Below are 19510 nucleotides of genomic sequence, written 5' to 3' on the forward strand. Positions count from 1 at the left end.
TCTTTCAATGCCGACTCTGATAATTGCCTGAGAAGTTTAATTTCACGGGATTTTATCTGGAATTATATTGTAATTACTCGTTGGTTTCTGGTATTTATTGGGTAATTTCAGGGGAAAATTTAATTTTCATACGCGCGGGCGTTAATTTCTGAGTAATTTCAATTTTTCCATTTTTTTTTACTGATTCATACAGACGAAATTTGAATTCCAGACAAAATCATCGAATCCATTGAGATCGATAATTCCTTTAATGAATATTTGCCTGTGTGAGTGAAAAATTTTTTCTCGGTGCATATTAATTATAACTCCCACTGATTTTCTCATAAAACAAATTTTTCTCGCAGTAATTTTTTGCTTTGCATTTAACGCAGCATTAAAAGTCTATCACAACTCAATTTATTTCTGAGTTGGCATCAGACGTTCTTCATCATCATTCTCCATTTTTTTATAATATTTTTTGTTCCTCTTTGACACGTGGAGGAATTGAATGGACGTTTATCATCAATCATCCTTACTTCTTCAATTCACCATTCCATCAATTTTTTTATACGAAAATTTGATTTTTTCTTGATTTCGTTGTTCATCTTGTCTTCCGCGACATCGAATTGATGTTGTACAGACTGAAGTTTCAAGAGAAAATGTTGAGTGCCTAGCAAAACCGTGAGACTCGTTAGTGTAAACTGTCATCTTCATTCTCATATACTCTCATTTTCAACTTTCCAACACGGCTCATTTGCGAACATCAATTTTCTCCATTTTACCCAGGTCAGCCATCCGGTGCGAATCATTATATACTATTCCTGAATTTTTAGACTGAAATAATAAACCACATCACGTTGCCAATAAAATTCACTCAACGATCCACCCGAGAGATACTTAATTATGGTAATAGTCGGTGGAGTAATTAATTCATGAAATTGATAATTAAATCATACATTCCTTTTCCTTTTATACATTGCGGTGCTGCGATCGTTGTGAAGGTGCGTGAACTCAAAAACTAGACCAGATTTTTTCCATTGATTTCGTTGAATTAAATTGAGATTGATGAAGGCTCCACTCTACCACCGACAAATTCCACAAATTTTCTTTGACGTTTCAATTTTTATCTCCACCATACAAAGTGGTACGAGCTCTTTCATTTATTAACATCCAGATGAAAATAATTCCTCGTTTGTCATGCGAGCACGAACGATATGAAAATTGACAGATCGTTAATATTCTCATTCGTTTGACTTCCAGGAATGACTTCATCATCAATTTAACGAATTCCCCTGGTCTATTTGCACCCTGACGTTCGGCTATATTCTCATCATTTTTACAATCCCTTGTTCATTAATAAAAACGATGAATAACGTGAAATAATGGATGAATAAAATAGTAAATGCCTGCAAACTGTCGTAATTGTTAGCAATATCGATTGACTAGATGTTTCTAATGAGAATCTATTGCGATACATCACTTGTAACGTGAGAATTTTCATCCTCTTTTATGTTGCACTTTTGTTCCTTGATGATAATAAAAAAAAAGGAAAAAACGTGACCGTTATTTTCACGGACGTTGTTACGAAAGCGAAGTGGTGCACTCTTGTTGGAGTTGTGGGTGAATTTACAAGTACCATCTCAAATCGTACAAAGGAAAATTGTTGTGGTTGAAGGTGGCGTGGGCCTTATCGCATTGCACGACCGCAACAATTACACCCGGTCGTTTGTATCGTACAATAAACTTAATGGCTACTCTATTTCAATATACCGCGCAATTTACTTGTCTTAACAAATCAATTACCAAATTAAAAAATCAAATTCCAGGAAAATTTTTTCGATTCAGAACAAACAAATGGTTTTTAAAAATAATATGGAATGAAATTGATAAATTGTTTATTTGATTCGAATAAAGTTGTTTGAGGTAATCGATTAATGACACAAATAGGCTGAAGGATTTTCCATTAGAAAAATCCGACTTCAATTACGTAAATAATTCTGTCAATGAAAATGGTAAATGGCGCGTGATCCCACGCGAATCAGCCTAAAACTATATTCAAATATTCAAATATTCTAATATCGTCCACGATACTTCAATCCCTCCGACAAACCAAACCAATTTTCTCACGCAAATGACGTAATACACCGATAAAGTAAATCAGGAAATGGTTAGCACTCCCTCGCAAATGCTGAACAAAACGAAGCGGCATATTTTCTGTTGCACCCAGTGTACTATCGCCCACATATTCCCATAATTGATTAATTAATCCAAGGAAAATAATTCCTATTCCCTTGATTCCCCATTTATCGATGACGCAGCGCACGCGAAAATTCCAAACAAAGATAGCTGATTTTTTTTTCTCATCTTTTCTATAAAAAAAAAATTATTTGATACGAGAAAATCAGTTTCTGGATTCTAAAAAATTTATGATAGTTCGTAAAAATTTTTTCAATTAAGAATTCATCAAAAATCTTTATGATCTAAAATTTATTTTATTTTATTTTATTTTCATTTTCTTAACTTTTTATATTTTTTTGCATCTTCCAAAGAAAATTTCTCTTCGAATCGCCGATAAATTCTTGTGAATGCAGTCATGATTGATTATTATTATTTAATGATGTCTCACCTCAGAGTTGGACGTCATTGCTCTGATATCTCTTTTAAGCTCAAGACATTTATTTTGCGCGACCACATGACTTCCGTTTAATTCGCGCACGTGTTAATTATCGATAACTATTTTATGATGTGCATTTATTAATTATTCTGGGAATCCCCAGCTGATATTACTTAATGAATCTTACCGCTTGACGCAACTACTCCCTCACAAACATTTCAATGATCGTTATAATGCAATTACATCAATTGCTGTTACATCTGCAATTAAGATTTAATACACTTGTGTTCTACTTTACGTTGTGCACTTTATGCTTTTATAATTGCCATGGTGGCCCTTTGAAACTCAGACAATTACCGGTCAAAGACTCAGTAGGTCATTAAAATCATCTTTTCGATTTTTTATGATTTTTCTCGGTGGCGGTTAATTACCGCAGTTGACACCTCTCGAATTTTATGGCCTTGTCCGAGAATAATTCATAAATGCAGATTCAGGGGTTTTGCAAGCCTCAATTATATCGTTCCGTCACCTTGAATGGTACACGAAAATTATATTTAGTAATGAGGGAGAAGAAGATTTTGGGTTGAAGGTTTCATTCCTGTTATTTTCGTAGTGAGTAGTTGTTTTTTTTTATTTCTATGGCTCGGAATATGATGAACCGCTCGAGACTTTCAGTAACCAGAAAAAAACGAATGAGAACGAAAGTAAATGGAGTGCCTTTCGTTCGACAGGTTCCATGGCCTCTTAATTCATCTTGATGTGTCCACAGAGGGAAAAAATTTCCCAATGTTACACTGTAAAAAATTCATCCGATTTTTTACAGCACTTGTGCTGCAGGTTTTTATTACAGCACAGTGCTTAAAAATTCAGGTATATTTTCGTTGCACACAGTGGTACGAACTTTGTCTCCGTGTTACATGAATTCCACGCGCAAATTTTATCTGAATTTACACTCATGGAAATGAGTTTTAGTATATGCGTTCTGTTAAATTGTACAAATTGTACAAAAAAATCGTAACAGTAATTCCATCCGAATGATTCTTAAAAACCCATCGACGTATCAATAATTTCGTGACATTTTTTCCTCCGTTCACAATTGACGCCTCGGTGTCGAGAATTATTCGTATCGACAATCGCCCTTCCCTCTCATTCAATGCAATTATTCATTTTTAATTCGTCGGAATAATCTCATCAACAATTCATACATGACATCAGACCTGCCTGTCACTAGGAGTGAAACAATCCAGACGTCAATTGATCAGCGAATTGATACAGCGAGTACATTTCGTGACATTTCGTAACCAACACTGACTAACTGAAAGAAAAACCAAAACAAATGTATAAAAATGAAATAGCTGGAGAAAGAAAGAGTTCATGGGTGCATACGGAGACAGATTGAAGGTGTGGTCGACGATACTGAAAAAAAAAGAGAAAAAAAATAGCAGAAACTGACAGTAACTGCGGTTTATTTCAACTTGGGTGACTCCACCCGCAAGACATTATCCGGAAGACAGAAAAAAGGAAAGTTAAAAAAAAAATGATGCTTAACATTTCTTTAATGTGTGGGACAATTGAATTGCGTTGGTTTATTGTACCTCAAATGTCAATCGAACATTCCAAAGAGTAACGCCACATTTTTCAATGCTCATGAAAATAAAATTGACAATCCTGAAAATTGTAGAAACTGTATTAAATTTTTTAATGCAAATTCTCGATTGGAGAACGGGGCAATTGCGGAGAACTCGTAAATCTGAGAAATGTGCCCTCTAGTCTTCCGGATTGACTCGGGAATAGATTATGCAATGGGAGTACATTGTATTCAGTCTGGGTGAGTTTCCAGGGGTATGAGGGGGATGAGATTACCATAGCAATACGCGTGTACATTATTATCAGGGCGTATGTACTTGGTAATCTGGCATTCACGCAAGCTAATGCTTTTGCACCGCCCCGTTGACCGCACATTCCATACACTTTATGAATTACCGATGTGAAATAAAAATCTCAGCAAGGTTCAATCGCTATCGGGAATTAATAATCTGGGATTTGTTATTTGCCGGTAATTATTTAGCATTCGCGTTATTATCGTGGGGGGCTGCATTCTTGCACGCCTCAGTTACAATTATATCGGATCATAAATGTTCCTTTAATTAATTTTTCTGCCATTTATTCATTTTTCTTTATTAGCCACAAACAACTCGGGTTATTTAAAAAATAACTAATATTGCACACTTAAGTGAAAACATATTGTGAGATAAACTTGAAACCGGAGGAAAAAAAAAGGAACGGTTATTATCCGAACGACTCGTTGCGATTGTTTTACCCTTTACCCAATATTATGGAATACAGGTGTTCAATAATTCTGAAACCAACAATACAGTGCCGCCTGTTTATGTGACCGGAGTCTTTTATGTAGAGTTTTTACCGCAAATTATTTTCAGGCAGTATTTTGTGACGGTTTTTTATGGTAAAAATTGAAAACACAACAGTTAAAACATTCTACTTTTTATGACGTAGAACGTTTAAAGTTTAAACAAACTCGTATCTCTTCATTTTGTCCATTCAATTTTTATTTAATAGGAATGAAAAATAATAACAATAATTTTAACAGCAGGCGTGAATTTTTTATGAACGAACATTTCATTTAGAAATCATGGAGATCTGTATCTGCTCTCATTTTCGCAACATTTTACGCACCGATCGGAATAATCCGTGACTATTTTCTCCCACTTTTGAATTTACGTAATGAAAAATTACCTAGGAAGAGTGGAGTACTGGAATCCACTGGAGTATTGTATGAAGTGCATAAGTCCTTCAGCTGAAGTGCAATGTATGCCCGAATTTACGGAGCATGGTCAGGGAGTGTTTTTTTTTTCCAACGGTATCATGTGTACGAATATTTTCTTGCGTAATAATTGGAAAGTGGAGGAATCTAAATTTTTATGTTATAATTTCTTTTTACGTATTAATGACTTTTGCAATTAAAATGGTTGATGCTCGGTGAGCAGCATGAATTTATTAACGCAATAATTTACGTATCGGTTGTTTCTATTTTGCCAATTTTTTCAACGCACTAAAAAATAACTAAAACGAGAACCAACACGGGGAGATTAGGATTCAAATTATATCGTAAATATGGCACGAGTAATTGTCCCATCCAATCATCTATAAAAAAATCTTCTATGCAGTAGAATCCCGTTATAGTCGCGCCTCTCTTCAATTTCATTTTTTGCGCGTTTTTCCGTTCGCCTTCTCTACTACCTCTGGAATACGAGATGTAAACAATCCACCCTGAAGAATTGAATTCCAAAATAAAGTCGAAAAATTAATTTATTTGATATTCGATTTAATCATCTTCTGAATCACCGACTACAATTACAATCTACAAAGTACTTATCTAGTCACTCGCGTTATCAAAAATATTATTTCAGTTGTACCGGATTGTACAACAGTACATGACTCATGTCAAGAGGTATTGCAATTGCTCTAGTACTTCAGGTATTAATCAGTTATTAATACCTGCAACAAAAGACTTTAGAGTAATCCGATCAGACGCTTCTGCAAAAACTGCAAACATTCAGCGGAAGTTTTTCTTCGTTTTGGCTCATCATCAAAACATTATTTACACTGCATCAATTAAAAATAATTAAATTCAGTACATTATTCCGATCTTATGCTTCACCGCATCCCATCGTCGTCCACTTCTTCACCTAGATCCAGTGATTCCGATTTGATACCGATGAAGTCAAACGGTTCCACTAGTTTGAAGAAGGGCCCTCGATCCTCTTGCCTCTGGATTCGTTCATCTATTGATAATGGATCTTCCTCTGTGATATTTACTCCTTCAATTGCACTCGAACCTGGTGCATTGCAGGGTAATACAAACGCGGAAGCAAATTCCGAAGGGGCTTGACATGAGAAGAATCGAGGGTAAACACCTTCCTTGAGCCTCTTCCGACACTTTGTCATCTTCCACTCCATGTAGTTATCCAAGTCCTCATCAAGCTATTTATATTCAAAACAAATCACATTGCATAACCAGATTAACAACTTAATGACAATCTACAATATAAATGAATTATTAATTGTCACATCCGGTTAGAACGTCTTTCATAGTAATGGTTGATAGTAACGTCGATAGAAGTCGCGACAATTATAATGATTAAACGGCGGGTAATGTTTTATTTAAAAAATGAAAATGACATTCTCTTCTAGGAATGATCTTTTCAGTTTATTTCCCTGATTTTTTAATTACATCATTTACCACTCCATAAAAAATTCAAATTCAGCAGAAACGCGGGAAAAGGAACCACGAAGATTTTCGTATTCATTTCAGTCTAATAAAATAATGGGAAAATTTAATTGATGAAGAAATACACTCACTTTGAAGTGATCTTCGCAGATTGCACTGCTTAACCTCAATTTTCCGTTATAACCGGATGCAATACACCAGAGTTTCCGAATTTCCTCTTTTTTTGGGACACATATAAACGTTTTGTTGGGTGTCGATGTCGTTGTGTTTCGGCAATTCGGTACGAAACAATATTTATAGGATTTCTGTCTGTTTTGCCTCTCTTCTGACATTTCTGAACGAATACATCGATTAAGAGCCTTGACTGATGGCGCCACGTGAAAAAGACATGTGGTGTAGTGACATCACGAGCAAGTCCGCAATATTTGAAAAATAAATTGAAAAAAAAAATCCAATCAATCACTCAACAATCCACCGCAGTATTTTTCCAAATAAATAGATCCGGGTAGAATGATACATGGAAAAATAAACGAGAGGATACGTAAAAATCATAAAATTGAATAAATAAATTTAAAAATTCTGTAAATTCTCTTTAGAAACTCCCCCGCTGTTTGGGTTAAACGCGATGGAATATTATTCAACTCTCGGTAAATTGAATAACAGTACGTAAACCCCACCATCACGTGTAACACGTGTTTCAAACCTGAATAGCGTACGTTTTCTCATAAACGACCGATATCCGTTTCATGAAAGCCAACACGGGCCCTGACATGGAGGTTTAAAAGAATAGAATGCTTTGCGAAACATTCTGTGCTCAATTACCCAGTGGTATTGTCGTTGGTTCTGGATTAAAGCTGACCTTCGGCAAGCAACTCGATGCGAGAATGAAAAAAAATATAGACCTGCAAAAATCCATTGTCCATTGTGAAATCCACGGGCCTCAGCATTTCTGAAGTTAAAAGAAAGTATGCAAAATTCAATTCAATTCAATAACAATTCCCAACTTTTTTCTCGTTTCAAATAATTATCCCTTCCCTTCTGTTTCGTACGAATGAGCCAATTATTGCGTTCTAGTTTTATTCTCTACTCGATTTTTTTGGAATATCTCTGGATATTAGGAAATATAAGAGAGATAATGAAACATGTCTTTCAGTGATGAGATTGCTGATAATGTGTTCTTTCTGATTGCAGAAAATTTGGCGCCCTCGGAGTTGAAGAAAATGAGAAATAAACAGCGTAAGCAGCGCAGGAAGGCCGAGCTTGAGAGACAGCAGGCGGCTCAGGCGCAAGAAAAGAGGGAACAGCATAATAAATCTCGACAGCAGGCTGATCCCGACTTTGAGCAGCCGACGTTAGACGAATTGATCCCCGAGAAACTCGAGAGGGTCAGTAATTCTTTCAATTGATCTTCTACTTTGTGGTCGAGTAAGATAAATTGATTTGATCAATATACGTTATTTTGTTCATCAGGTTGAGGATCCGCTGGAGCAGGCCATCAAGTTTCTGCAGCCCCTGCAGAATCTCGCGGCTGATCGAATAGAGACTCATTTGATGGCGTTTGAAATCTACTATCGTAAAGGTAACGGCAGCTCTTCATATCATCATATCAGTGATCGCGCAAAATTTTATTCTATCATAATATTACAATTGAAAAGATTATGACATAGATTGTTTACTGCGCAGATGTCTCATACTGGAAAAATATTGATTACTGATATTTACTGAATAATAAAATCGAACGGATATTTGTATAATTTAATGGCAATATTGATTTTTCATTGGATTTAGGTCGAACTCTGCTGATGCTCCAGTCAATAAAACGTGCGCACCGCCTGGACTCTAACAATCCGGATCTCCATTCCTGTCTTGTGCGCTTTCTCCGACATACAGGTGCCTCACCCTTGGAAGGCCCTGTTGCCCAGGTAGTGAAGCACCAGACACGCGAGATCTTCTCCAACTCCGACGCTGTGCAATTCAACACCGACTTCCTCCAGAAAAATCTAACGTCCCTTCCCCACCTCCTCCAATGCGCCAGGATGCTTTATCTCCTGGATTCAACATCTCAGTCGAAAGCTCTCTCACTCGCCACTGGCCTCGATGATCTCACTGGGGTCACTCTACCAATTTCCACCAGGGTGCTGGAAGCCCTAAGAGCCAATGACTTTGGCCCCTGCGACGACGCGATAGACGACTACATGAACAAGTGTCACAAACGTTTTCCCTATGCCACTGCATTTAGACCACCACAGACTAAAGCAGTGCACTTCAATGCAGCACTCAATCGCCAGGACAAGGAGAACTCAATCAAGAACTGATCCTCCATCAGAATTGTTCCTTAATTATTTAGTAAAAAAAACCCAACAAATCAACAGAAATCGAGAATTACAACCGAATCTACAGGAGAAATTAAATTAATTAATTGATTCTTTTCTCCCAGGAGATTGTTAAAACGTGCATGGAACGTTGAATATGAAAGAGCCTGTGACCTCCAGTTTTTGGTGGCCAATGAGGATTTACAGCTGCGGGATAATGGATTTTAAGTGCGGATTATAGTGATTATATTGAGATAGTGTCGATAATGGAATGGAGTTGGTGAGGAAAACGATGAGGAACATTCTTTATGAAATTAGACAACGCTGGGGAATAGGGGGTCGTTTATGGAATTTTAATGTAATACCAAGGACTTTAGATATGTTCATAATCGCATTATGAAATTAATGATAACGAGGCACTTGAGTTGAGAATGCATGATGAATGGATTAAAGTGCAAGTTTGAACGATTTAAATAAAATGAAAACTATAAATAAATGATAATGTAAGACTTTTACGTTTCATATGCTCTGTCATCATTAAAGTGAAGTATCAACTGATTTATTGATAAATAGTCCAGTCATTAAGAGGGTGGGGAAAAATTCATCAACGATTGTCCAGAGTTGGACACTCTACTGTGTAGAGCCACTGTGGGATATATTTTATCATCGATGTCTCCTTCATCAGTCATTACGGACTTAAGATTGTGTAATTAATTTTTGTGTCATTATCAAGTGGATGAGAATAGTTTGTTCATTAATTAAAAATAATGCAGGTAAAATTATTTGGCTTCCTTTTTTTTTGGTTATTATTTTCCTAAAACTGTTGATTTTTTGGTGTGATGCTTCGAGAAACTCATTGGGTTTTATTAAAATTTTTTATAAATTGAGATTTTAGATCTTGTGATGAGTCGTGTGCGAGATAATTTCGTATTCCGTTTCCACATTTTACCGCTCGTGATTTTCCTGTTCCTCTTAGTTCAATAATTATTTCAAATTTTATTATAATCACCCATTAATTAAACCAAAATCCATGAATCCATCTGGCAGAGGAGAAAGGTATGGAGTAATTGTTAAGAGAATTTTTTCAATTTTTCGACTCGCTGAAATACGAAAATGTCTTTTTGCATCGACAATTGATTTAATCAGCTGGTAGATAAATAAAAATAATGAAAGAATAAATCATTGCGATTCGAGGCATAACCAATTGATTCGATAAAAATGAATCATTCACGATAAAAGTAATTTTGTACAGAACTGTAAGAGTTAATACGAGGGAGGAAATAATTGTATAGTAGTCATCATCCGATTGTCACCGAAAAATCCATTACCTCAGCATTAAGAATTTAAATAAATTGTCGTTTCATGAATTTTTCATACATTAGGAAATAAAGTAAATAAACTGTCTAATTATAGTCAATTCAAACCATCTCTTTTTACTTGGAGACTATTTTCTGTCATATTAATAAATTCCGACAATATTATTTTATGTGTTGAGAAAAAAAATCCAAAAGAGCGATTTTTCTTTTCAAAGGGAAATTACCTATTCTCCAAAATGTGAGAATTTTTGTGATATGATAAAAATTACCCGTTTCTCAATACAAATTTGAAACGAAGAGATTTCACGCAAAAAAAAACTCATGAAATCTTTCCAAAATATCTCACAATCTCTCACTAATTAACAAAAAAATTATCAACAAACCAATGAAAGCATTATTGACAAGACTTTTGCCAAATGATGGAACAACTTCTTCGATTAATAATAATCCGAAATATTTGTAATGGAAATTCTCATTTGTAACTGAATGCACCCTGGTAAATGTAGAAGGAAGAGTTCCTTATCACTTATCTTGAACTGTACAAAAGAACGCGTCCAATAAAAAATATAACGATTAAAGCCTCACCACTTTTCACTAATTAACAGGTGTATTTTCAACAAGCACATCCTCAAGGCACTTGAGTAGTTTCTCTCTTCGTATTAAAAAAATAATTGAACGCCGCGATAACAAGACTTTTTCTTCCATCTACCTCGACACTACAATGCAATATTTTTCTTCAAAGGTGTCGGTGGCCCTTGATCCTGATTATTCCAATCAATTTGATTAAAGTCGATAACAATTTTTTTTTGCTTTGGAATATATTGTCTGAAAAAATATCACATCTGATTTTAGTCACTCCAAAAATATATATTTATCCATATTTATTTGTTATTCATATTTATCGCCCGACTTTTCATTTGTTTATTTATTAAATAAATAATGAATGGTTATCATTCAGATTGAATTTCTTACCTGTACTCGACCTTTGCGGCCTCGAACATTTTCTTAGATGCGATAGTCTCGGGCTTGTGACTGTTCTGATCTGACATGTAGATAACCTTCGTAATTCCAGATTGAATTATCACCTTTGCACACTCATTACAGGGAAATAAACCCACATATATCCTGCAATTCCTCACATCATCCGAATTCTTGTTGAGGATTGCATTCACCTCTGCATGACATACTACGTTAAAAATAAGAGAGTCACAAAATATTATTTCTTAAACTGAGGAAATCCAAATGATGGCTTAAATTCTGAGGTGTGAATACAGAAAAGGATTAATTTTAACTTCAAAGGAAACAACAGTTAGAGACCAGAATTCGTTGAGATAAGACTTCTTTGCTTTTCATGAATATCCGAAGAAGAAAAAGAAAGAACGTGTACAATTTCAACTTCGAATTAATAAACAATCCTCACCATAAAGAAATTTGGAGTCAAGTCTGTTCTCTGTGTTTTTTTGCCAGGGAAAATCATCATCACTACAACCTTTCGGCATTCCATTGTAACCGGTGGCAACAATTACGTTCATGTCATTAACAATGCATGCACCCACTTGTGTGCATGGATCTTTGCTCCTCTGAGAAGAGAGAAAAGCGACGGCCATAAAATAATCTTCCCAAGACAGATAATTGGTCCTGTATTGTATCTCTTTCCTGAAAAATCACATTTATCAGGTTACATTAAAATTTCAGTGTAATAGCTTACAGTGTTCTATACTTTCCGATCATTTGAAGGGCTTTTTTGCTCAGAGTTATCTGCCATTCTGGGATGGTAAAGGTATTAATACGATTAATTGATCACCACGAGAATCTCAACATATCAAGTTGAAGAAGCCAGGATAAGTGATACTAATAATTTAAATGATACTTTGCTACATCCTTCATTCGTAAATGCGTGTTGCGCCCTCCCTCTCTTGGGGTGCAGTACTACGATGCCGCTGGAGTCACTCAAACCCCCTACTTTAGTCAATCCTTTTTGACGGGGAGTATAACTTCAACGAAAGTAAAAGCAGTCTAGATTGCAGTTGATTTGTTGCTATTATACTTATCGTATCAACTCTGGATGAATAATTTTCCAAAGTATACGTAAAAAAGAATAATTTAAAAAGGTGAACTGTGGGTTTTACTAAAATACTAAACACTGTAATCCATTCGAAAATATACAGTGCAGTGGAGGAAGCCAGAGTGGCGTGAATTTTCTAACCTCTTCATAGATTCGAAGGGATAAACATTGCAGTTGTTTTCGAGGAAGGAAGTGAAGGGATTATCGAAAAATGGCAACTCCAGAGTCCGTGCAAGTGAGTTCACTCCCATTGCCACCGATTCAATACATCAATTTGTACACGGATGAGAATGTCAGACGGGGCAGAGCACCAAGACCACCACCACCCATTCACGACAGTTACTCGATGTTTGGAAATGTCTTCAACGCTGATGACACGATCATTAGACCGCTAGAGGCCCAAGGGATTAAGAGACTCTATCCTCAGCACTTTGATCGCCGGAGGGAACTCAAGAAACTCAACCACTCGCTTCTTGTCAATTTTCTGGACCTCATTGATCTCTTGGTACAGTGTCCTGATAGTCCCAGGCGAGCAGAAAAGGTAATCATCGTTTTTACTATCAATTTTAAGAGGATTCAATACATTCTCTTGAAATCCATTAGGTATTTAGATAAATCCATAATTAAGGAGAATGGTAAATTTAATTTCTGTTACTTCACCAGGTGGAAGATTTGAGTCTTCTCTTCATCCACATTCATCACTTATTGAACGAATTTCGACCTCATCAAGCTAGGGAGACCTTGCGAGTAATGATGGAGCTCCAGAGGCGACAGAGGATCGAAACCGCCCTGAGGTTTCAAAAACACCTCGAGAAGGTCCAGGAAATTCTCCAGCACGCCCTCCAGATGCTCCCTGATACCGCGGAATTGGATTCGAAATTGGCAATCAATACCGAATCGATGGAGTGCTCTGACAGTATGAATGCAGAACACCAGAATACCGACCCGTGCTGTCCCAGCGACAAAATAATGTGCAAATTGATCGACGAAATGACCTCCAATGCTGCGTTCTGAACGAACTCCATCCCAATTACTGTACGGAATTATAACTTTAATTACCAAGTTAAGTTGTATATATTGATCTCAATGTGAACTATAATTCCAAATTTTGCAACGGAAAAATATATTTATAACACGAATAGTGGGAATTCATTTAAACAAACCCTTGTGTATAGTTGGCTTTTATTGAGACAATTAGGATTTTTCACTACAGATTGGATCAAGATGATAATTCGATTATGTCAAGGTGAGGTGGGAGGGGAAGAGGTGAACCAAAAATGATTTTCTGATATTGAGACTCACCTTGCGATTCCTAAGATCAAAGAAAATAAACGAAACAGTTGAACCAAATGAATACGAGCAAACGAGGCAATGAGCCTGCCAGGTATACCTGGAAGAATTAAAGTATTTGAGTGAATTATTGGAGAGCTTCTGAGATATCCACACATCCAGTCAGGAATTGTAGAATTTTTGTGCTGAAATTAATGATTGAATTTATTTGCAATGTTGGTGACCACCTGGTGCATCCTCTTGGAGCTCCAGCTCAACCCTGGAAAATCATCAATATGTAATTTTTTACTTTCCTCAAATCAAAGAAATGCCGCTTTCATCAACATTAACGGCCAATCAACTTCAATTTATTCATTCCTTGTGAATTAGAAAAATATTTATATTTTCATGATTCATTAATCGAGGAATGAGGCACGGAAGATATAATGAATGATTAATTAAATTGTGGTGGAGAGATGAAGATAGATGTTATTTATTCAATCATAATAATAAAAATTTAGAAAAAAAATGGAAAACGGTTTCTTTGATTTGAAAATTATCAACAATAAGCAGGTTGGATTGTATTGGTGTCCACAGCACATTGGCATCCCTGTCAACATAAGAAAAAAATCTTCAGAGGGAAAAACATCAGAGGTGGTGAAGGTCTGGGGAACTGGGAATGATCTACGTCGGGAAGGGTTGCCGCTGGAGAGAATACAGATTGGCGTCACACTTTTTCTTTTTTTCAACATTTGATTCAACATTCAACGTTGATCAATTGTCTCGCACGTTGGTCTCTTCACCCGTGTCGCTGCACATTCACACTTCACCTCAAATTATCCCAATCTATCATAAGTCTCATGGCAGCCTCGATAGAATAGAAATAAAATCAATTCACTCTACAGTTGATTCAGTTATCAGTTTAAAGTCCTCGTGAATATTTAACAAAAATAATCATCACTCGCGGAATTCTCACACGAACAAAAAACAAATGGAAAAATAATAATAAACGTCCTCTCATTCGTCTTGCAATTCAGGAGAATCTTTGAGCAGCGTCACTTGATTTTTTTTTCTCCTTTGTAAAACTGTTCTCGACGCAGCCACACGAATTTTCACACAACCGTCCACATTTTCAAATTTTGCCATTGTGATTTGTCTTTTGGGGAATGACTAATGGCTAAATTCACTAGTATGAATTTTTTCGCCATCCACCACGACCTCGTGGTCGAAATCCCCCACGTCCACCAGAACGATTTCCTCTGAATCTTCCTCGATTTCCTGAAAAAAATATATTATAAATGAGTTAAATTAAAAAATTATTGACTTATTATCTTTTATCTGGTGATTCAATTTTTTTGGAGAGGTAACAAGATATAACTGATGAATTAATATTATGGATTATTTTTTTACTCAATTCTACTGTAATGATAAAAATTTACCATAATTTCCCGATGAAATATTCCCACTGTATTTTCCACTTGGCGGTGTGTAAATTTCCCTCTTACCACCCTGCTTATCTTCCTTATTCCGTTTCGTTGGACTTCCATCATTTCCGAATGTGATTGGCGTGTGTCTTTTCTGGGATGAATTTTTCTCCACCTGAGAAATGTATTACAACAAAAATTTGATTAGAAATGAATTCCTCAATATTTTCTAGTGTATCCTTACTTTCTTAGTATCAACCACGGGAGTTTTCCACGAAAGATGAATAACGCTCTTGAAACTCGGTGGCGAGTGGAACAAGTCCTTGATGAGTGTATTAATATTGTTGGTTGTCTTGAGGGCAACGACTTTCAATTGATTCTCCTCGGTTTTCAGGTCCTCCTCTGATTTTCCACTGATAGCTTCTCGCAGTTTCTTAATGTAACCTTGGATTCCTCTCGCAAAATACTGTAGTCTCAATCTGAATTCTTTCAGTTGCTCTGGGTCCTTGATCAAAAATTCGGGAATCTGTTTGCACAATTTGTGGAAGGAATACATGAGGCATTCAACGTGGCTGAACTCCAATTTTGGTACTTCTGTGATGTCGGTATCTGGTGGAAGTGGCATGTAGACAATCAATGCGTTGTACAATTGCTGGACTTTCTCCTCTGGTTTCTCAATATTTCCACAGAATGTCATCAACTCAGCTAGCAGTTTCAGAATAATTAGCTGAGCATCGCGACCATCAGGCGCGGATATCAATGACAGATGTGGTAGAACTTGCATACAGATGTAGGATACGTACTTCGAAGAATCGATTTGAGCCTGGAATAATTAAAAATAATAGTTCATTGAATGATTCTATCGCTTTTCAGATAGAATTATTTGGGTACAATCCATAGAGATACTCACACTAAAGTGAGGAAGTGCGTGCTTTATACATTGTATCAATCTGTCCAGCTGCTCAACACTACTATGCTTGAAGGGCACTGACAATTCTGCTTGCTCAATGGTGATGTCCACGAGCTCCTGCTGTCCAATAACTGTGGATCCCAATCTTGTCCAACTGAGTACATCCATAATCCCATGGAATTCACTGGCTGTCACATCCTGTCGATCAACCCACCGATTAAGACTCATGCACCAATTATTAAATGAAAATTAACTGAACAACTTACGTTGAGTATTTTTTTACACTCAGCAATGAGCAAATCCTCAGATTCCTTCGTAATAATGTCACGTCCTAAAGATTTCAATTTTGAGGCCAAGAATTTGATACAAGATTCACGTTCACCATCCCGTTCACCGTCGTCGTTCAGAATATGACTGAAAAATCCATTGAGTGTTCCTAGAAATAAGAGAAAATAAAATTATATTCGGCTAACTACATTTACTGGAAAATCTGAAAAAGAAAATTTACATTTTTAGTCTTAAAAAATCTACCTTTGGGATCATTTTTCAAAAGTGACATGATGCTATTGTCTACGACTGCGAGCTCCGTAGAGTCCTCAGCCTGTAGTAACTGCGCCAAAATATCCGCAATTCTTGGTGTATGCTCCTTATTATCCTTGCAGAGGGCAGGTAAATCCTTGATTGCTTGTTTTCGAATCTGGAATTGAAAAAAAAAACACTCAATTGTTTAATTCCACCGACTCACTTAACTATCCCCACACTAAAAACTCCGAACTACCAATTTTTTAAAACACTCCAAGTTTCCCAAAAAAATTCCACTTCAAATGATAATTCTCTAATGATTACTATAATTGATGAAAAAAACGTACAGCGATATCCTCATCCTCGCACAGATCCAAGTGTGCCTCAATGGCTTTATCAGCAAGTTTTGGAAAATATTTAAAGAATCTAGCAATGAACTGCGACGCCAGACGTTTTTCTTTGGGGCTTCCCTTGACTGCCTTCAAAATCTCCAAATACTCCTTCTCATGCTGGAACAGACATAACCAGGAATAGAATTGTTGGGTGGAGACGTGGGATCCCACACATTCTCAACCTGAAACTCACCTCGGAGAGTTTGTCTTTGGCGTCAGCTAGAATGCCAAAATGTTTGTACAACTTCTCAATACTGTCGGTGCTCATATCTACGAATGATGGATTATTCGTTTGATCGAAGTAATTAATTATTTTCACAGTTTAGTCGAATATCAACTTAATTACACGAACTTCTGGGTGAAGATTAGAATAATTGACCGGCGAGGATGCCAATAGCGATGTCGAAACTAAAATGGTGGACTCTTTCCCCCGACAGCGTTTGTATCGTTAATTGTATAAAGCCCTCTGATGGTAAAACGTGGATTTAACAATCGCATGGAGTCTCCCAGATCAGGTTATGTCAAAATTATTTGTTAAGAACAATAACAAGATATAATTACAGTTGTTTATTGACTGAAAGTCCAGGGAGAGGCGAAAATGTCGACGAGATGGTGAGGCGTTTAATTATTGATCCGGATTTATCAATCATTAATGCAATTAATCAGTTCGGCGATTATTTTTAATTGTTGGAAATGATTCCCTAGGTATCCAATTTATTCAAAAGGAAATCCTCAACTTCGAGTATTTCTTCCGAATTTCTGGATGAAAATTGTGAAAGGCAAGTACAAACTACCAGCGAACACCGTTGAATTCCATTGCTCGATGGAGATGACTAAACTCGATGTCAAGAATTATTTAGAGAAAATTTATAAAATACCAGTTATTGACATTAGAACGAGGATAAAAATGGGAAAATTCAGGTATGCTGCCACCGGTGGATACGTTGTCAAGGATGATGATATCAAAGTTGCTTATGCAATTCTGGTATGTTAATTGAATTATTCAACTGATTTTTTTCCTCCCAATTTTTCCCTTTGAATTGAAAAACTATTTAGTTTTTCCTGAATTATCTCGATTACAGCCCAAAGATCACAAATTCGTGTTCCCCGAACTTTTCGACAAAGAAGAGGAGAAAGCATCTGAGAAAGAAGAGAAACAAACCCTTAAAGAGATGGAGAATGGCTTCAAGAAATTCTTGAAGACCAACAACAAGCCTGGCATCCCAGGGTGGTTCGGACTATAAATATTTAGGTATTAATTCAAATGTAAACGATAATCTGTGAATAAAAAATTTAACCAAGAATTTTAGATGAAAATAAATTGTTATGTATTAACAAGTTTAAGTAATGATGGGCCATTGATGAATCATTATATGATTTCAATGATTAATGGAGAATTAATCTACCATTATACATAAAACGCTGAAGTTAAACGGTCGAACTCTTTCACTTAACATGATCCTTACGAGTTAATGTGTTTGAGATATAAACAGTAAACTTGTCTTAAGCTTATCCTGAACTCTGAGCCTTGAGGTTTATCGTAATGGGTTCCTCGAATTTTTAAAATTCTTGGAGCATGAAGTCGTAGGCTTTGCAGATGGGACATCGGCTGAAGTCATTAATGAAGATCACCTGGATGAAATAAAATTTATTCTGAGGAGATGTAATCACAGAGTGAGACACATTGATATTTCACTAACATTGGCATGTTTATCACAAGGTGACCTGATCCTTCCTTCTCCTATGTACCCACAACTTGAGCAGATGAACTGCTTTTTTGGTCTTTGGCAGGGACATTCCACCACTTCGTCCTCAATATTTTTCGGCTTGCGAGCTGGAGGAGACCTCATCATCTCCCTCATCAGGAGTTTTCGACCACTCGCTGACGAAATCATCTCACAATTTACTCTGCAAACTGACAATGACATTGGAGGTCATCAGATTAGCCAATAGAATATAGAATATATATACTATAACTGGAAAACCCGCCATATCCCACACCACTGACCGGTAATCCAGAAGAGTAAATCCGTCAGTTTTTTTTGCCACTACAAAATGAACGTTCAAAATGATTTTCTACCGCTCGCCAATTTGAATGAAATATATATATTGAAATATATGAATATATATTGAAACATTCAATTGTTTCTACGATCAGAAAGTGTACAGAACTCTCACAAGTCGTAAATAAATCGAGTGAAACCCATCGATATTCAAGACACGTGAATATTCGTATTGAAATGCCGGCCGCCTCTCCATGAATAGAAATCTCAAATAAATTTAATTAATTCCTCGGGTGTAATTCAACAGAATTCAAAGAATGCAAGTAAATTTTCCGTGGCTACTTACCGTTTTCACAACGAATTCTAGGGCTGATCTTCCGCTGAGCAGTGAATCCACAGTTCAGAAGGTGTAAACGAACGAAATTCAACTGAAGTCCTTTGTTTTGACCAACGCA

At 36.4% G+C, this 19510-nt stretch overlaps 7 protein-coding genes across 9 annotated transcripts in view; 3 read left to right on the forward strand and 4 right to left on the reverse strand.

Annotated features, from left to right (window-relative positions):
* Positions 1–9933, forward strand: part of Naa15-16 (N-alpha-acetyltransferase 15/16) — a 35580-nt gene extending 25647 nt beyond the window's left edge. The window contains exons 5-7 of the mRNA XM_011299549.1: positions 8034–8227; positions 8313–8421; positions 8631–9933. Coding sequence (XP_011297851.1) covers positions 8034–8227; positions 8313–8421; positions 8631–9157 — 830 coding nt within the window. The 3' untranslated portion in view covers positions 9158–9933. The remainder of the gene's footprint in view (positions 1–8033; positions 8228–8312; positions 8422–8630) is intronic.
* Positions 5903–7265, reverse strand: LOC105263349 (uncharacterized). Its single transcript, XM_011299517.1, has 2 exons — positions 6974–7265; positions 5903–6595 (listed from the first exon to the last, which is right to left on the reverse strand). Exons 1-2 carry the CDS (start codon positions 7172–7174, stop codon positions 6269–6271), a joined length of 528 nt encoding a protein of 175 aa, XP_011297819.1. The 5' UTR covers positions 7175–7265; the 3' UTR covers positions 5903–6268.
* A 1125-nt stretch (positions 9934–11058) lies between the features above and the next one.
* Positions 11059–12352, reverse strand: LOC105263377 (deoxycytidylate deaminase). Of its 2 annotated transcripts, none has more exons than XM_011299571.1 (4): positions 12191–12352; positions 11891–12126; positions 11443–11656; positions 11059–11295 (listed from the first exon to the last, which is right to left on the reverse strand). In XM_011299571.1, the coding sequence occupies exons 1-4, from the start codon at positions 12199–12201 to the stop codon at positions 11187–11189; spliced, it is 570 nt and encodes a 189-aa protein (XP_011297873.1). In that variant the 5' UTR covers positions 12202–12352; the 3' UTR covers positions 11059–11186. The 2 variants fall into 2 exon arrangements, with proteins under 2 accessions (XP_011297873.1, XP_011297865.1); XM_011299563.1 differs by having other exon boundaries at positions 12179–12352.
* An 86-nt stretch (positions 12353–12438) lies between these two features.
* MED7 (mediator complex subunit 7) lies at positions 12439–13674 on the forward strand. The gene is made up of 2 exons (XM_011299584.1): positions 12439–13076; positions 13199–13674. The coding sequence occupies exons 1-2, from the start codon at positions 12747–12749 to the stop codon at positions 13547–13549; spliced, it is 681 nt and encodes a 226-aa protein (XP_011297886.1). The 5' UTR covers positions 12439–12746; the 3' UTR covers positions 13550–13674.
* A 1035-nt stretch (positions 13675–14709) lies between these two features.
* On the reverse strand, positions 14710–17468 carry cass (cassowary). The gene is made up of 8 exons (XM_011299596.1): positions 17246–17468; positions 17008–17169; positions 16670–16835; positions 16405–16574; positions 16139–16336; positions 15473–16051; positions 15244–15403; positions 14710–15082 (listed from the first exon to the last, which is right to left on the reverse strand). Exons 1-8 carry the CDS (start codon positions 17318–17320, stop codon positions 14991–14993), a joined length of 1602 nt encoding a protein of 533 aa, XP_011297898.1. The 5' UTR covers positions 17321–17468; the 3' UTR covers positions 14710–14990.
* An 81-nt stretch (positions 17469–17549) lies between these two features.
* On the forward strand, positions 17550–18356 carry mRpL23 (mitochondrial ribosomal protein L23). The gene is made up of 3 exons (XM_011299608.1): positions 17550–17664; positions 17758–18037; positions 18135–18356. Exons 1-3 carry the CDS (start codon positions 17651–17653, stop codon positions 18294–18296), a joined length of 456 nt encoding a protein of 151 aa, XP_011297910.1. The 5' UTR covers positions 17550–17650; the 3' UTR covers positions 18297–18356.
* Positions 18357–18521: 165 nt separating this feature from the next.
* LOC105263431 (uncharacterized protein CG13380) lies at positions 18522–19501 on the reverse strand. Of its 2 annotated transcripts, none has more exons than XM_011299646.1 (3): positions 19402–19501; positions 18753–18967; positions 18522–18684 (listed from the first exon to the last, which is right to left on the reverse strand). In XM_011299646.1, the coding sequence occupies exons 2-3, from the start codon at positions 18945–18947 to the stop codon at positions 18613–18615; spliced, it is 267 nt and encodes an 88-aa protein (XP_011297948.1). In that variant the 5' UTR covers positions 18948–18967; positions 19402–19501; the 3' UTR covers positions 18522–18612. The 2 variants fall into 2 exon arrangements, with proteins under 2 accessions (XP_011297948.1, XP_011297957.1); XM_011299655.1 differs by lacking the exon at positions 19402–19501 and adding an exon at positions 19061–19240.
* Between the last annotated feature and the right edge of the window lie 9 nt (positions 19502–19510).

Source organism: Fopius arisanus, unplaced genomic scaffold (assembly GCF_000806365.1).
Source record: "Fopius arisanus strain USDA-PBARC FA_bdor unplaced genomic scaffold, ASM80636v1 scaffold00001, whole genome shotgun sequence".
NCBI lineage: Eukaryota > Metazoa > Arthropoda > Insecta > Hymenoptera > Braconidae > Fopius > Fopius arisanus.

Coding starts and splice junctions, on each gene's coding strand:
- LOC105263431 (XM_011299646.1), bottom strand. CDS start 18,947: ATGATTTCGTCAGCGAGTGGTCGAAAACTCCTGATGAGGGAGATGATG. Junction 18,685..18,752: donor CTTGTGATAAACATGCCAAT/GTTAGTGAAATA, acceptor TATTTCATCCAG/GTGATCTTCATTAATGACTT.
- LOC105263349 (XM_011299517.1), bottom strand. CDS start 7,174: ATGTCAGAAGAGAGGCAAAACAGACAGAAATCCTATAAATATTGTTTC. Junction 6,596..6,973: donor TCTGCGAAGATCACTTCAAA/GTGAGTGTATTT, acceptor GAATATAAATAG/CTTGATGAGGACTTGGATAA.
- LOC105263377 (XM_011299563.1), bottom strand. CDS start 12,201: ATGATCGGAAAGTATAGAACACT. Junction 12,127..12,178: donor ATCGGAAAGTATAGAACACT/GTAAGCTATTAC, acceptor GTGATTTTTCAG/GAAAGAGATACAATACAGGA. Junction 11,657..11,890: donor TGACTCCAAATTTCTTTATG/GTGAGGATTGTT, acceptor TTTTTAACGTAG/TATGTCATGCAGAGGTGAAT.
- MED7 (XM_011299584.1), top strand. CDS start 12,747: ATGGCAACTCCAGAGTCCGTGCAAGTGAGTTCACTCCCATTGCCACCG. Junction 13,077..13,198: donor GTCCCAGGCGAGCAGAAAAG/GTAATCATCGTT, acceptor TTACTTCACCAG/GTGGAAGATTTGAGTCTTCT.
- cass (XM_011299596.1), bottom strand. CDS start 17,320: ATGAGCACCGACAGTATTGAGAAGTTGTACAAACATTTTGGCATTCTA. Junction 17,170..17,245: donor CCAAAGACAAACTCTCCGAG/GTGAGTTTCAGG, acceptor TGTCTGTTCCAG/CATGAGAAGGAGTATTTGGA. Junction 16,052..16,138: donor ACGCACTTCCTCACTTTAGT/GTGAGTATCTCT, acceptor TAATTATTCCAG/GCTCAAATCGATTCTTCGAA.
- mRpL23 (XM_011299608.1), top strand. Junction 18,038..18,134: donor AAGTTGCTTATGCAATTCTG/GTATGTTAATTG, acceptor TCTCGATTACAG/CCCAAAGATCACAAATTCGT.